The sequence below is a fragment of the Sinocyclocheilus rhinocerous genome, unplaced genomic scaffold (genome assembly GCF_001515625.1).
Source record: "Sinocyclocheilus rhinocerous isolate Xijiao unplaced genomic scaffold, SAMN03320098_v1.1 scaffold182, whole genome shotgun sequence".
Classification (NCBI taxonomy): domain Eukaryota; kingdom Metazoa; phylum Chordata; class Actinopteri; order Cypriniformes; family Cyprinidae; genus Sinocyclocheilus; species Sinocyclocheilus rhinocerous.
This window is the reverse complement of record NW_015655576.1, coordinates 317,606-336,241: the sequence shown is the minus strand read 5'-3', so window position 1 is coordinate 336,241 and position 18,636 is coordinate 317,606. Positions and strand designations below refer to the sequence as shown.

The following is an 18,636-nucleotide window of genomic DNA, read 5'->3' as shown; positions in this document are numbered from 1 at the left end:
AGAAAGTTCAAAAGAACAGCATTTATTTGAAATAAAAATATTTTGTAACTTTATGAATGTCTTTACTGTCACTTTTGATCAATTTAATGCATCCTTGCTGAGTAAAAGTATTGATTTCTTAAAAAAAAAAAAATTCTAATGACCCCAAACTAAATATTAAAAGAAATGAACATCAGTCAACATGCATTCGGGAGTAAGCATCCGAAAAATGACATGCATTTTTCCATTTACTGTACTCTTGCATGCCGTTTTAAAGGATATGAGAATTAATGGATTGATTAAATTATTATTTTTTTTCAGAATAAAGGAATAATGAACTATACACATGTAAATGTGGTCATTGATGCTCTCAAAGACAAGTTTTTTCTTCCATCCAGCACATGCATTTACACACCTGCAGACTGCAACTATTTTCCCTACACAAACCACAGAAAATCCGTCACATGTAGAGCGCATGAATCGCATTGATGTGATTGACTTACGCGTTGGACGTGGCCAAAGACAGCGAGCTGAGAGACGAGCTCAATTTCCTGCTGTCCCAGAGTCTCACTTCCTGCTGCCTCATCTGCAAACACAGATGCACTTACACTTCACATTCCATTATTAACACATCGGAGAAGCAACCCCATTATAAATTAGTGATTTAGTGCACATTACACTACATTAAACATAATGCACGTTTAAGTATGTAGTAAACTTCAGAATTACCTGGTTAAAGCCAGTAGTGAGCAAGCTGTCATCTTTGACCCAAAGGACCCGAGAGTCTCTATTAGCCTGATGACCCTGGACGCACTGTAGAGACACAGAGAGACATATGAGACACTCATGAAAGCTTGACTGATTGATAAAATAGGTCACATGCTTTCAGCCAAAATCAATTGACAGCCAATTGACACTTGCTAAGCATCAAATACAAGTAAAGATTGGCTTTGGTGAATAAATCCTTTGCCAGTTGGCTGCTGACCTTATTTGCACATTTAAAAAAAAAAAAGTAAATACTTTTAAACCGCTTTCTTATATAGAGACAGAACAGAGATTGAGAGATGAATGGGTTGTGTTGAAAGCAGATGTCTGATGGCGGTCTGTCTTGAACCATGATGACTGAACGACTGACATCTAAAAATGCATCCTCTTCCTGTCCTTTAAAGTTGACTGTGTGATAGCCGGCAGATCAGGCCTGTCTGTGATGTGAATGACAGACGGCTAAATCACTCTGACATCCTAACCATGCTTCTGAAACGACGCTGCCATAATCACTAGCGGCAAAACAACAGTTGAAACGCTGGGGGAAAAAGATGCTTGTCTGTATTTGATACAGAGATTTCTAAAGGCACTGTGTATTTCTACGCAACTATGAAAATAAAAAGCTCAAAAGAATGTTTTTATAGAACATCTGAAAGAAGGTTCAGAATTCTAAAAAAAGTTTCAAAAGTAATAAAAAAAAAGAAAAGAAATAAAGTGATGCTAAATTCAGAATAAACACAGTTTTAAAGAAAAGGAAATATTTAAAAGACAGTTTCAAAGAAAAAGCTCAAAAGAACAAACGTTTGATAGTAAGTTCAGAAGAAAATGTTTTGGCTTTGCTGAGTAAATCAGGAGGAAAATTTTTTTTCACTTTGCTTGTAAAAAATGTGACAAATGAATTGCTGATTGCTAGTCAAATTCACAAAAAAAGGCAAATAATGCAATGAATTAAACATACAATTTAGAGAAGTAGAAAGACTAAAGTAGCATTTTCTTGCATAACATACTCCGATAATAATTGTTTTATTTACATCTTTGAAAATTTGTAGTGTACTGAACGATATCATTTCTGTAATTTTGATGTGTATACAATTACGATATCAATAACAATATAATTTCAATAAACATATCATTTTTGTCATAAAATGTATGCTCAATTTTGAAATGATGTAAAATAGCTGTCAAAAACTTTGATCGAATTAATTTTGGACACGCATGTATTTGCTTTTTTTGGAAAGTGACTTTTGTTCATTACCAGGTACGTATTGTATTAATTATTATTATGAGCACCATGCAAGCTGCAGTTGAGCTTTACTGGAACAAGCCTTTTATCAAGTCATGATAGATAGCAAAAAAATCCACCTTCAACTGTAAACCTCCACCTTACATGCTTACATATAAAGGTTCTTTACTGACATCAAGAACCTTTAACATCCATGGAATCTTTTCATTCCACAAAATATTCTTATAGTGGAAAAAGGTTCTTTAGATTTTTAAAACGTTCTTCACACTAAGAAAAAAATGGCTCTTTTAAGAACTGATCACTGAAAAGTTCTTTAGGGAACCAAAAATGGTTCTTCTATGGCATCACTGCAAAACCACACTTTTGGTATACCTTAAAAAAAAACAAGGGTTCAAGGGGATGTGAACTTTTTCCATTTAACATATCTATTTCCTGATTTAACACTACACTCTAACGACAGGATTTTTCCTTGATGAAACATTTTAAAACACACTTTACCACACAAAAACAACCTGATAAACAACCTGTCTGAAGCTGGAGTATTGATGGGACGGGTTGAAGAGGAAGGAGGTGTCAGCGCCGGAGTAATGTGAGTTTGGGTGTGGAGGTCAACATCTGAGTTTGGATGTGAGCAGTTATTAATTTCATCCGAATGGAATCTTATCTCCACATTAGTTCAGGAGGAGTCAAACCACACACACGAATACAAATAATTTCCTCTAGCTGCGGTCATCCCGACCTGAATCACCAACACTGACTCTGGAAATTTCTATTGGGCTAAAAACTCAGGAATGTTATACTTTAACAGACAAGATCCATTTGTCTGCATGGCCCAAACCCACATCTGACTGCTCTTATACTCCTAAAAATACAGGTTCTTTATTGGCATCGAAGGTTCCATAAAGAACCTTTAACATCCATGGAGCCTTTCAAATGCACAGAAGGTTCTTTATAGTGGAAATGGTTCTTTTTAAAGTCCCCATGAAATCAAAATTAAAGTTTTTTGGGTGTTAGTATCAATATGTTAGTCTTAAGGTTATCTATAAGGCAGTGTGCTCCAAAACAGTGACAAAATTCGCATTTATAAGATATAAGCATTCAAAGCTTGCAGTTTGTCACTTCCGCCAAAACGGCTCAACGATTTTTTTTTACATCACATCGTACTTCAGCTTCTCATCAAACTTTCTGTCCAATCAAATGCTCTCTAGAATCCGAAGCGCCCGCCCCCTACACTATAAAATAGACGCTGAAGCCGCGGCTGAAATCGGTCACTTGCAGTGTTAATTAGTACCGGTCCAGAGACGCGATCGCACGGAGCGGATCATATGCACGAGTCGGCATATATTAAAAACTTTTACAACTACACAGCCTCAGCATGATTATGACCACTATTTTGTTTTACTAAGAGTTTCATATTGAATCTAGAGGGTAATCTATTAGATTGTGGCTGTCAAATGCGGCTTTACCGAGCTCAACGGCTCTGGCCCGAGCAGATATAAACGAAACGCTATTGGCTATTTTAAAAAGGGGGCGGGGCTGCTCGATATGTCCCGCCCTCTCTTCCTGTTTCAGTTGAAATTACGTCACCACATAGAATAATGCTGCGTGTTTCAAGGCACTTCAGGGGACCTTTAAGAACTGTTCACTAAAAGTTATTTTAGGAATCCAAAATGGTTCTTCTGTGGCATCACTGTGAAAACCTCTTTTTTTCAAGGCATTCCAGCAGATGACGTAGGATGTAGGCATAAGTGACAAATGCGGAAGCGCAGAGGAGAGAGCAAAACAAAACATCTGTCATGAATTAGAAGTAGAAAACGATGATTTGTAAAGAAAAATGTCGAAGGATTTCGATACAAGCCAAGAGGAGACTGGTTTTCTTTTGCTGTAAGCGAGACTAGCATATTTTAAATATGGATATTTAAATGCATCGATTCGCTTCAGAAGGCCTTTATTCACCCCCCGGAGCCGTGTCGTCAAATATACAGGGGATTGGTTACTTCTTTAAATTATAAAAAAGTAAATATATGAATGGTATTATAATGTTATAGTAAAACTAAAATTAAAATAATGGGAAAAACCCTTAAGATAACATGTAGAAAGAAAAAAACGCATCTTAAGCACACAGAATAACATAAGTGGACTTTGAACGATTAATTGCCGCTTTGAACGATTACGTAATTGTAGCATCCGTAATTGTAATCGCGATTAGAAATTCGATTAATTGTGCAGCCCTAATATATATATACACTTATAAGTTTTATTCGATATTTAATCTCTTATATATAAACATATTTAATATATTATTTAATTTAATTGAATATTTAATTATGAATGCTTGTTTCTCTTGCCATCATCTAACGCTCACTTAAAGTTTAATGTTCAAAAACATTAATAATGTAATAACACCGTTAAATGTAATCTTCAGCAAATCTCATGATAATTATTTCAACGTTATGGCTAATAACTTTTAATTAATAATATGCTAATATTGATAACCTGGCAGATATTAAATTGTATTTACTAAATGTTACAACAGTATTGTGTGTAAAAAAAAAAAGTTTAAAAAATTTAAAATAAAACACTATAACAAAAATCTTTATAAATGCTACAAGTGTATTTAGACATCACACAATTATAATGTACAGAGTTTCAATTTTATAATCAACATATTTAATATATTATTTAATTTAATTGAATATTTAATTATGAATGCTTGTTTCTCTTGCCATCATCTAACGCTCACTTAAAGTTTAATGTTCAAAAACATTAATAATGTAATAACACCGTTAAATGTAATCTTCAGCAAATCTCATGATAATTATTTCAACGTTATGGCTAATAACTTTTAATTAATAATATGCTAATATTGATAACCTGGCAGATATTAAATTGTATTTACTAAATGTTACAATAGTATTGTGTGTAAAAAAAAAAATTTTTTTAAATTTAAAATAAAACACTATAACAAAAATCTTTATAAATGTATAAAAGTGTATTTAGACATCACAAAATTATAATATACAGAGTTTCAATTTTATAATCATTTTTGTGATTTGCTAAAAATTATTAGTTATATTAGTGTAATAAAATAAATAAATACAAATATATAAATAATAATAAATAAAACAAATAAAAAATAAATACACACAAAAAAACTAAAGAAATTTTTTTTAAATATATATATATATATATAAAAAACACTGATATGGCCAATAAACAATATAGCATCCCTAATAGGTCTAATAAGTCAATTTTTCATTCTTTATATTACAATCTTGTGATGTCTAAGTTCACTTGTATCATTTTAAATCATTGTTCATTTTAATATCTGCAATTTTTCAGGTAGAAATTTAAAACCAGTGCATCCCTATTGAGAATATGAGTCTGAACCCCAAAGAGCGACAAATCAAAGGTAGAAGAAAGTGAGAAGGAACAAGAGATGAAGACAGCAGAGGAGGCAGGAGACCCTAGTCTGTCGTTTGAGTGTGTTGTCTGCAGATGGCTGGCTGAGAACACACACATTCATCAGTCTGTGTGAACTCTCAACCTTTCTTTCTCTCCGGTCCCCCTCCTTTCCCTCTTGTCCTTTTCGTCCTCCCTCCGTGAACAGGCCTTGGCCAGGCCTCCGAACGACTTGCAACAATGTGTTCGCAACTCGTTGAACAAACACTGGCAAGACTCGTCCTGAGAGAGACTGCTGGCACTGAGTTTGACTGCAGCGTTCAGGAAAAGATGAAACTCCGAGCCTGACTGGAGGACTGGATATTGAGCTGACACACGCGTCACAGCTTCACAGCCATCCCCGTCCTGCCAAACAAAACCACACGGCACTGAAATCCCTCAACAACAAATCAACCCGTGATTAGAAATGAAAACACACTGAGGTGCCCGATAACATCACATCATTTCCCATGCATTATCAAATATGGTTATCTTTCAGAAATTCATTCAGCGGAGATTACGTTTCTGTTATCATCAATAACGCTGTTCAAACAGCTGGACAAAAAGTTGTGTGACTATAACAGAACAACATTCAAATTATAACACAACACTGTTGAATTCTTGATTCTGACTGGCTGACAGGCACTCCAATAATAAATTAATAATACATTTAAAATCAATCATTTTAAAAGATACAAGTGAATTTAGACATCATTTATGAATTTAGACATTTATTTTTCACTTCAGTGCTATTTTTAGTAAATATTATAATTTTATTAATATTTTTAAAATATGTACATTTTGTATATTTTCTATTTTCATTATTTCTTTATTTTTTAATATTTTTCATATATATATATATATATATATATATATACACATATATAATTTTGCAAAAATAGCATTGAAATACTATTATAGTTTTTATTAATATTCCGAAAATATTTTTATTTTTATATGTTTTGTTTTCATTTTAATTTTAGCTAAGGTTGTAGTTTTTTTTTGTTTGTTTTTTTTGTTTTTTTTAATGTTTTATATATATGTTTTTATGTTTCAGTTTTAGTTATTTTAGCACATTAAGCTTACTAAAGGAAATTAAAACTAAATGAAAATAAAGAAATTTGATAACTAGTTTCCAACATTTCTCAATCTACAAAAACACTAGCAATACACTTATATTCATAATACATTCAATGAAAACAAGGCTTAACATCTTATGTAGTGTCGCTTCTCGATCTTGTTTTCATTTATCAAGTAAATTTCTTCTAGTGTATTAATGCCAGCTTAGGCTGCTTTAAAGTACTTCCTTATGAAGTATTTATGCTTAGAGACAAAAAAAGTCTTCGTTACCACATGCACATGTGTTCATCTTGTGCTATAAAGAGACTAATTGATGCCAGCCTGTCGCATTATTCGAAATAAATGCTCATACGAGGAGTAGCGTGCTTTTGTAGCATATACTGTATAGTGAAGATGACGTCACAATCTTATCCTGATCTGAGTACTTCACTGTAAGACGCATGCCTAAGAATGTACCTGCTAAGAATATAATCATAAATACCCTGTAAGATGTTTAGCAGATGAAGATGTTGGAGGATGATGTCATGAGTGCTGGTCGCGAGTGTTTCTGCAGCTGCGCTCAGGAGGAGAAAGAGCCATTTATCATCCAGTTTGGCTTTATGTACCAAATAAACAGCGGTTGACATGAAGGGTATGAGCGTGGTAAACTATTAGCTCCTTCACATGTGCTTTACAGACATGCCGTCAATAACGTCACAGGAATCAATCAATCATGATACTGCATCCGCAGTAACTTCTACTGAGACATTCAGTCACATTTCTGTTCAAGTTCAGGAGTTCTTACCAAACAGACTTTCAAGACAGTGCACATACTAACCTTCACATGAATGGCATCTCATATTCAAAGCTCACTGAAAAGTACGCAAAAAAGTGAAACAAGAGCACATAGCAGCCCTTCTGAGACCTAAATCTACAGTTGGGACACCCTGCGGTCTCATGGACGTTACCAATGTGAGCATAGGCCAAAAGGCTGCCAGTTCATTTCAAATGTGTCATTTGGGACAGAGCCATTGTGTTAGTGGCAATTTCCAAAGTGAATAAGTAAACTAGCATAAAAAGTGTACTTATCAACGTAGTATGTAAAGTACTACAAAATAAAGACCCTACAAAAACAGTAAACTCTACTTAATACAACTCAAAGATCCTAGAACAACAAAGTAACAAATTTGACCAATGATTTCATTGAAACCAAATTTAGAAAACTGTTATGGAGATTTTGATCTGGCTGAATTTAAAAAGATACACTACCGGTCAAAAGTTTGTAATAATTACGATTTTTTTTTTAATGTTATAAAAAAAAGTCTCTTATGCTCACCAAAGCTGTATTTCAGCAGCAAATCAGCATATTAGAATAATTTCTGAAGGATCATGTGACACTGAAGTCTGGAGTAATGATGCTGAAAATTCAGCTTTGCCACCACAGGAATAAATTACGTTTTACAATATTTTCACATAGAAAACAATTCTTTAAATTGTAATAATATTTCACAATTTTTACTGTATTTTTGATCAAATAAAGACCACCAAAAACATAAAAAAAATTAAATAATAATAATTACAAACTTTTTACCATGTACATGCTAGTATGGGTGAGCAATATTGACAAAAAAAAATCTATTCTATAAATAAATATTCTGCTGAGTGTGTCTTTGTGCTGGTACTTTGGCTGGTTTAGGCCTGTCATGGATAAATAAATATGACACTAAAACTGCCAGTAGGTGGCGGCAAGTCCCTGTCTTAATGAGTGATTCATTGAATCATTCCTTCAAATGATTCATTCAAAACGGCCGACTCATTGAGAAACAAACAAGTGACTGGCTGTATCCGAAATCACATACTTTACTACAATATAGGAGGCGAAAAACAGTACGAGACAAAAAAAGTATGTCCGAATTCACAGTACTCATGAAAGAGTAGGCAAAAAGCACCCGGATGACCTACTACTTCTGGTGTGATTCTGAAGTGTGCATACGATGGACACTTTACTATCCCATGAGGCCACGGGAGAGGGTTTATGAATGACGGTGAAGCGACGCAACTGACGCTGGAAGGTCACGTGACGATGACAACATGGCAAATGTAGATTACATTCATTCTACACACATTCATACTATATAGAGCGTACTCTTTTTGCGGTCGCTAAGTAATTACAAATGTCCTGCTCCGGCTTTGTTTGGATTTGGAACTATTTTCGTTGGCGAAACAGAAAAAATTAAAAGATAATATTGTGTCTAAAATGTAAGTCATTCAATATTAACTTCTTGTTTTTTGTAATGTTCTTGTATAAAATATCACATTTGCGATTGTGTTTATGTGCGTGCTGATATTCGAGAAAACAGCACTCTTGCATGTGTGTATATATATATACAGTGGTGTGAAAAAGTGTTGGCCCCCTTCTGTAACAGACTCATTGCAAGTTATCGCAAACGCTTGATTGCAGTTGTTGCTGCTAAGGGTGGCCGAACCAGTTATTAGGTTTAGGGGGCATACACTTTTTCACACAGGGCCATGTAGTTTTGGGTTTTGTTTTCCCTTAATAATAAAAACCTTCATTTAAAAACTGCATGTTGTGTTTACTTGTGTTATCTTTGACTAATATTTAAATTTGTTTGATGATCTGAAACGTTAAAGTGTGACAAACATGCAAAAAAATAAGAAATCAGGAAGGGGGTCAACACTTTTTCACACCACTGTATATATATAAACCAAAAACCCATACAGAGACATTTGTTTGCTTTCATAACTCGAATTATAGGGGACATACTCGATAGTATCAGCTCGCACATCATTAAAAAATCAACTATTTTGATATCATCATAGAAAATAAATGCTACACACCAGACTAGCTGACCGAGGAGCTGTTGCCAAGACACCTTGATGTTTCTTTAGGACAAGGATTTTAACTCACTACTCGGCTGCAAACTACTCTGACACGTCCAGTAAGTTCCTGAGATTCATCTCCAATAACGTGGCCCTTCAGAAACACACACACGCCAGCGAAACGACATGAGAGCGCCCTGTTTTCTTTAGCGGAGGAACAAAGCGCAGCGTCCAGAATTCAGCTCATGCTAAACGAGCTGAGATCAAATCAAATCCACACAGCCGCGCGGCAAAGACAAACCCTTCAGAGAGCGTTTGAGAAAACACCCAGGAGAACCTGAGATGATAAAAATAACAGCGAAGAACACCTGAACACCGGGAGAAAGTCAAAGCTCAAAGTCAGCTCCTGGTCGAGCGGGGATTTATGTAGAGCTTCGCTCCCAACCAAAACAACCTGAAGGCCCGCTGAAGGGCTTTTTTGTGCGGCGAGGTTAAACAGACGGAGAACGCAGCTGTGTCACTGACAGAGAATGTCGATCCACCCAGCGAGAGGACTATCAGGTGTCCTCCAGCACATGTGGGAGCAATTTCGACTTCTCTTCTTCTCCCGCACTTCATACGCTAGTGGCAGAGAGATCAGTGAGCAGCAGACCTCAGAAATGTAGTGCGACTTCATATTTTCCCCTCTGGGTAACCATCTCGCTTCTTTCATTGCTTTTCCAGTCGTGTCTCGCATCTGTCATTGATGCTGCTGCTGCTGACCTCTGTCAGAGTGATTCAGCGTTAGGTTTCCAAACAACTCCTTTCTGCTGGTTTGCTTAAGAAAAATGCCCGCATAATAGGGTTGTTTGACATGTAACAGTAGTACAGCTATTTCTGGTGCTAAATAGACCCGTGTTTTTGAACCCTAGAGTCAAGATGAAAACAAAACTGACCCTGTTAACTGTCTTTATACATGTTCCTGATCTAACTGCGATTTCTCGGTGCATGTTATTGAAAAGAAAGTTTTTTTTCCCCCCCTAATACTTACTGATCACAACCCAGGTTATCCATATAATGTAACATTTCTGATGTGACAAAGCAGGATATAGACTTATATTTCTGTTCTATTCTTCACATAGCTACCGCAAAAATAAATTAATTAATTAAGTATAAATAAATGAAAATGACTAACTACTAAACATTTTATATTTAAATATATTTATTGTATTTTTATTTTTTTGGGCAAGGATGAATTGATCAAATGTGACAGTAAAAATATTTGTAATGTTGCAACAGATTTCTATTTCCAATAAATGCAGTTATTTTGAACTTTTCATTCCTGAAAAAAATATTTCCACAAAAATTTGAAGCAGCACAACTGTTTTTCAACATTGATAATAATCAGAAATGTTTTTATGAGCAGCAAATCAGCATATTAAACTGATTTCTGAAGGATCATGTGACACTGAAGACTGGAGTAATGATGCTGAAAATTCAGCTTTGCATCACAGGAATAAATTACATTTTAGTTATTAAAAACTATTAAAAATTGTGATAATATTTTACAATATTACTGTATTTTTTGATCAAATAAATGCAGCCTTGGTGACCAGAAGAGACTTCTTTCAAAAACATTACAAAATCTTACCAACCCCAAACTAAGTATATTTTGTATTACTGCACTGGCAGATTTTATTTTATTATTTATTTATTTTTTTTAAGTATAAAAAAAGTTTGAAAAAATTAAAAATAAATAAATCAAATCTGTAGGCAGTATGACAAAATATACACATATTCAAGATACAAGTCTTAATATCTTATGCAGTGCTGTTTAAATTTAAATGCATCTTTATGGATTTTTACAGAAAAATAAGACAAAAAGATTAATTAACTTAAGAAGCCCTTTTTTTGCAGTATTTTGCTTTATAAGACTTCTAATACAGCACACAAGTGGTGTTGTTTGTACGTTTTGGAGCTTGATAGCATCCATCCTCATTCACTTTTATTGCATGGAGATGTTTTGCCTAATGTCTCCTTTTGCGGTCCCCCAGAAAATGTGATTATTGTTAGGACTGTAACATGAGCGTGTGCTTTGACAGGGTTAATGAGCAGAGCGGGATTTATTCACCTGATCCACGTCCTGATTAAAGAGACTCTGTTTCCTGTCCCGGAGTGATCTGGATGGAGCATCTGGGATTGTCCTTCCCTTTCAACCTGCGCCTTATTTTGCCGAAACTAGTCTCTCTTTCTTCTAATCAGACATACTTGATGTTTTCTTCTGTGTTTATTGTTTAATTAGGATAAACCTGCTCTCAAGCTCTATTTTCAGTAATGGCGACCCCTTCCCTCTGTAAATGTTCAGTTGGCGTAAAACGGACGGAATGAAGAAAACTGAATTCGAGGGGAACGGACAAAATGCAAACCATCCATTTAATTCCTCCATTTCCTGTACAGTCTACTACTACTCTTTCACTGCTGATTAAAACCATCTTCCTGATGTCCGCTGCCATTTTTCCCAAACCAAAACTACACTGTCAAGAAAGATGACACAGACGAAAAATTCAGAAGGCGTAACGGACTGCAAGCCTTTCCAGGAGCACCAGAAACGACGGCAAACAGCAGTGAAAGCATCTTCTTGTGCTGTAAATGTGATGTTGGCTCAAGGCGCGTGTTTGTGTGCTCGGGGCACATACTGTACATACACTCACGCAAACACAGCAGGGTCAGGATCTGAGCTGATCATGCTTTGTACTGTAACAGAGAAGGCTTTCTCTGAGCTCCAGTGCCTGTGGCAGAAACTCTTGACCTATTTTTTTAGTGAGCATGCAGAACACACTCCACCATCTGAATGCAAATAAATACGAATACAAATACAAATAACTACATTTAGTTATTTGCTTATTTACTTATACATAAATATTTATAAATAAATATTTGTTAATTTATTTAGATTTCATTTAGAACGCAAGGACCGAATGGAACACGGTTTCCCTTCTGAATAGATAGCTAGATAGATAGATAGATAGATAGATAGAAATATATTAAATAATTGAATAGTATTTAATATTACAATAAGTAATAAAAATTTGTTTATTTACTTAAATTTAATTTACAACACAAGAACTGAATGAAATATGCTCTCCCTTCTGAATATAGCCAAATATTAAAATTAATATAATGTAAATAAATACATAACAGTGAATCGACTCACTGAGTCACAGTTCCCAACAGTATGTTCACCAATGATTCACCAACTCTTTCGGTTCTCTGCAGAGATGCTCCTGAGAATAAACAGACAACGTGACTTCCAACTGCGATGTCCTCATTAGTGTACAACAAACATACAGAACAAATGACTCTTATGAGCTGATTCATTTAAAGGGGTCCTATTATGCTCTTTTACAAAGTCTTGATTTTGTTTTGGGGGTGTACTAGAACAGGCTCTCATACTAGGTTGTTCGAAAAACACATTATTTTTCGCATATTTTACATTATATTATATTTTACATTATTACAACACCTCTCTCCCCAGTCTGGCATGAACGGCTGGAATAGTTCCTGTATCAAATGAAGGCCCGCCTTCTGAAATATGCTGTGATTGGTTAGCTGGATTGATCACTCGGCGCCTGGTCGGGACTGACACTGATTATAATATGAATAAACCTAGAATTAGGACGGAAAGATTAAACGTACAGCACAAGAGATGGAAAATAAAGATGGGACAGCGGAAAAGAGAAAGCCAAAAGGAAAGACTTTAGGATAACCATCAGATCAACGGGACCCCAGGACGCCAAACCCACCAGACAGATGGAGGAGTCAAACGAGTCCATTTAAACGGTATATACTGGAGATGAAGATGCACATTATGAAAAGACATTATTTTGTTGATTTATGTCGGCTAGGAAAATGAATACTGAAGAAATTAGAAACTCATATTTTCATACACACTCACTGAGTGCAATAGTGCAGATGTGCATGTATCACTAGCATGTATTTTCATGAACCGCACCAGCCAGGAATATTTCAGTGAGTAACGAATGTGATAAAGAAATGCACTTGACTGTCATGAGAGCTCATTTAAGAAGTGCTTCAACAGTTCATGAAACGAACAACAGCTAAATGCATTTGTTCACATTCATGTCAATGGAGAGCTGTTTCACATATTCAAATTATTAGAAAAAAGTCTAGTAATAACAGTAACTGACCAAGTAAAATAAATCAGTAAATAAGTACATTTCTCCACCCTGCTGCTCTTGGATGACTGTGTTTCCCATGAGTTTGCATTTTGATTATGGGTGTTTCTTCAACTTTTATGATGTTTATTATAAACAACAAATTGTTAAATAAAGGTCACATTAAAACGGTTTTGGAAACTTTCTACCAGGCCTTCATCATTTATTTCTGCTACTTTTCAAATGCCTTTTATGTTTAGGTTTTATTTACCCACATCCCAGTCCCAAGACTGCAGTAATAAAATATGAAAATCATAAAAAAATAATAATGGCATTTTTAAAACTATGACCTAAACAAAGAAGGAAAACAAACATAAATCTATGCAAACTTCTTTATATCAATAATTTTGTCCAAAATCAAGATTTTCCAAAGTTACTGCACGTTTGCCAAGGAGACAACAGTGGAGAATATGAGATGAATGTGAGAGTGAAGAAATACATGAATTAATAACCATAAAATTAGCCTTAGCAAGACAAACATACAGAACTACCACATTTTGCTATAAGTTGGATTGCATCATATAATAATTGCTGTTAATAGTGTTCATCGTCTGTTTGATTACGTCTTTACTTGATTTTTCCGTACATTTCTGCCATATGTACATTGACTGACAGTCACCACTGATAAGCTACCACTAAATATTGTAGAAACTTAATTTGCTGTAAAGTTGCTTTGCAACGATTTGTATCGTGAAAAGCACTATACAAATAAACTTGAATTGAATTGAATTGAACAAACGAGCTGATCATTTTATTCCAAAAATGTGGAATTATCATTTCGATCATCATGTAAGAGAAAGTTGGGGTGAAAAACTGGAAAAAACATTGTAAAATTAAAAATTAGTAAACAAATTCAACTAGTCTGCACAAAAAAGAAAAAAATATTGGTTGTGCAAAACATTTTGACTCACAAATTGCAAGTGACTTTTACAAATAATTAGAAACAAATGACAAGGAAGCCTGTTTCCACCACTGAATAAACAATGAAGGTAACTGTGACTTTTTCTCTCACAATTCTGACTTTTTTCTTGCAATTCAGACTTTTTCTCAGAATTGTGATAGAAACTATTGCAAGAAAAAACTCAGAACTGCGAGATATAAACTTTATTTCTTGCTATTGCAAATTTATATCATGCAATTCTGAGAAAAAAAAGTCAGAATTGTATAAATTGTATAAAGATAAAAAATTGCAATTGCCTTTTTAATTTTTTATTCATTGGTGGAAACGGGCTTCCATAAGTAACACATTGAATTAAACATGACATTTTTAAGTAGAAATAGTACTTTCTTGTAAAAGTACTCCAATAATCTTATTTTATTTAGGACTCAGAAAAATCACTTTTTATAGTGTGAAAAGTGTTGAATCTCTGAACGTTCACATGACCAAACGGTCCACAGTTGATAAATAAAAACCAACATCACTGATCTCTGTTGGAAACGACTGATAGTTGTTGAGATATAATGGCTGTTCACATGAGATGAAGCAGACGCTCGACACACAGACACATCTACAGCAGGAGCCGCTTGCACTGAAAAACACTCGCTGACTTAACTTAAAAAACTTTGTTACCCCACTGTCTTCAAATTTTTTGTTATCTTAATTTTTTTCGGTGAGATGCAGTTGTTTCAACATGCATTTTTGAGTTGAAACAACAGTTATCATTCAACTTGCAGCTTAGTTGAGAGCCAATAAACTTGAATTTTCTTGTTGTCTGGACAATTTATAAAAAATTAGTTATGTCTAAAAAAAAAAACAGTATTTACAGTGTGTGGACTATTTTGAAAAGCCATCTTGTGTGGATTAAAGGTCTGCGCTCTTCTGACACAGGGCTCAATTTCTAAACTCTGCTCTTCCGTATAACTGCTCACCACACAGACGTCACTGCCTGCCGACGGAAAGAAAGACAAATATTGGCATCGGGCTGAAACTGCCAGATGGAAAAATCAAAAAGAGGGGGAAAATGGAGAGCAGGAGAGAACAAATGAGCGCTTTAGAAAAGACAGCAGAGGAAGAATATAAGGAAACTGAAAAGTTTGACTATGAGCTGCAGACAGAGAGTGATGGGAATCAAATCAGTAACAGAACCAGAAAGAGGCCTGACCAGAGCTATGACTTACACATTTACTTTCCATAACTACCAATCTACCTACCCAACTATCTATCTACCCACTCTACCTACTTACCTTCTGTCAATCTGTCTACCCACCTATCTATCTATCTATCTATCTATCCACCTACATATCTATCGACCTATCTATCCATCCATCCACCTACCTACATATCTATCCACCTGTCTATCCATCCATCTATCTATCTATCTGTCTGTCTGTCTGTCTGTCTACCTACCTACATATCTATCCACCTATCTATCTATCCACCTATCCACCTATCCATCTATCTATCCATCCATCCATCCATCCATCCATCCTTCCATCTACCTACCTACATATCTATCCACCTATCTATCCATCCATCCACATACATATCTATCCACCTATCTATCCATCCATACATCCATCCATACATCCATCCACCTACATATCTATCTATCTATCTGTCTGTCTGTCTATCTATCTACATATCTATCCATCAATCTATCCATCTATCTATCTATCTATCTATCTATCTACATATCTATCCACCTATCTATCTATCTATCTATCTATCTATCTATCTACATATCTATCCACCTATCTATCCATCCATCCACCTACATATCTATCCACCTATCCATCCATCCATCCATCCATCTATCTATCTACCTACCTACATATCTATCCACCTATCTATCTATCCATCCATCCATCCATCCATCCATCTACCTACATATCTATCTATCAAACATCCTACTCATCCATCAGGTCACAGGGTCAGCAGGCAGAAGGTTTGCCGTTTATCTAGCTCCATGACTCCTGTGAGGGAGGCTAAAAATACAGAGAGAAAGACGGAGGTTGAACAGACGTTCACTCGCCGAGGTGCTTTCTCACCGGTGTTGACTTACAGTGCCTGGCACTCGACGTCCAAACAACTCCTGCGGCCTCGCTCACTTCCTGAAGATCTCTATACCTCATCATCCTGCAGCACGGCTCACGACCAATACAGTTACATGTAATGTAAACACATGAGCGGTGAACATAATCACAGAACTGTTAGCTACTTTTAAAACTGCCTATAAAGTGGAAGATATAGATTAGCATTCATGAACCTTCTCTGATAACCAACACCCGTGGGAAAGTGGTACTCTGTTAGCACAGACGTGTGCCGTTTGCACGTAAGCTGACGCGGCGTTTTCAGAAATAGTCCATCACAGGTTGTGTGGTAAGATAACACACACACAGCTAACACATCACAAGTGCTACCCTTAAACGGAACAAGTAACCTGAGGATTTCAGCATCAGCCTTTTAAAGGTAGTCCTGGTTTTATTTAAAAGCCATGTTTCCGGAACAAGCATCGAATCACGATGGACGGGCGAGCACTTCGCCAAGAGGAGGTCAGGGTGTCCAGGGCAGTGGGGCCTGACGCAAATGGAGGGGGAAAGTAACTCAATCCAGGTCCTGTGATTGCTGGGAAAAACGTCATGGTGCAAAAAGCATTAGCGATCGCGAACGCCAAGTCGTTGAAAGTCATATCAAGTCATGAAAAACCACCGGCAGCCGCAGCATTAATTTTCATTGAGGCCACATTGCTCAACGGCATCTGTTAAGGCAATATAAATGACTAAAAACAGCTTTAAAAAGGGAAAATAGAAGCAACTTTCTCATATAACTCAAGCAGCTGCTCGGGGGGGTTGAAGATGGTAAAACTGACAAAACAAACTGATAACTGGTCTGGATTTAAACATCACATCATATACCGATGCACGTGAAGAGCCAAGAAGAGTTTTCCAACTCGGGACAGGTTGCAGAAACAGTAGATCACAGCACAGAAGATTTGGGGAATTCCTCATTTAGAGACACTACAAAAAAAACTACTTCAAACTATATTATTTTAAAAACTATATACATTTCTATAATTAATTATGAAATATACAAACAAAAATGTAAAGCAAAAAAAACTGATTTAGATAAATACAATTTAATATATAATAATAAAAGAATTAAAATATAATAATATAATATAAAAGTACAATATTAAATTATTAGAAATATCTACCATTAATTATTAAATATAAAAATATAAAAAGTATACAATCAATAAAATAAAGCAAAATAAAAAATAAAATAAAATAAGATTTTATTGGAACCCTGTAATGTCACTTTGATGTCAGAATAAATTTAAAAATTCCAACAAAACTTACTTTTGATTAAACAGAAAATGATTAAACAGAGACAATATTATAATCTATTCTTCAAAGCAAACAAGCGAAAAACCTAGATGACAGGAGTTTGTCTAACTGAAGAATCATCCATTAGTGATCTTCGTCCTGAGCTGTTAAATTTAAGGCTTTAATTGTGTGAAACCGAACGGATCAGTGTTAAATAAAACAGCACAGAAGTGGAAGAAAAGCCTGTCATTATTTTGCCACGACACTAATTGTCCGGAATCCCTCTGAGGAAGCGTTTGCCAGACTGCGGTCGACCTCAGGACGGGGACGGCGGATTGGCCACATGTGGGGAGAGAACCTGGCACTACCGCTGTCTCAGACGGGACGCAGGGGCCCAGAGGGAAAAGACATTCGCCAACAGGGGACTGAGAGTTCTCAAAGAGAGAGACGCTTCAGCTTACATTGAGAAGGACAGTGTGACAAACCTCATCCACATAACAACACAATAACAGTGCAGCAGTGACGAAGCTATAATTTATCCAAATTTACTTAGGTTTTTAGTCTTAAGTCCTCTTTTAAAAAACACATCCAGACTCCTTAAGTGGACCAAAAAACAGTAACAAATCTCTTTTTTTGGAAAATGGACAACTAGAATATTAAAAAAAGTTTTTTGGAAAAAAGTGTATTATTAACTTTTCACTTTTATACATTATATATTGTAAACGTAACATTAATTAAATATAAATACATATTAATTAACAATAATAAATAAAATTAAAAAAGTTTAACGTGAAAAGTTCAAATGAAGCTGCAGAGATGCAGAGAAAT

General features: G+C 35.3%; 1 protein-coding gene across 2 annotated transcripts in view; it reads right to left on the bottom strand.

Moving 5' to 3' along the window:
- Positions 1-477: 477 nt before the first annotated feature.
- LOC107718563 (coronin-7-like) overlaps positions 478-18,636 on the bottom strand; it is a 55,073-nt gene continuing 36,914 nt past the window's right edge. For both annotated transcript variants that reach the window (XM_016525682.1, XM_016525681.1), the window contains 2 exons: positions 709-792; positions 478-565 (listed from right to left, as the gene is read on the bottom strand). In XM_016525682.1, the coding sequence (XP_016381168.1) occupies positions 479-565; positions 709-792 (171 nt within the window). In that variant the 3' untranslated portion in view covers position 478. The remainder of the gene's footprint in view (positions 566-708; positions 793-18,636) is intronic.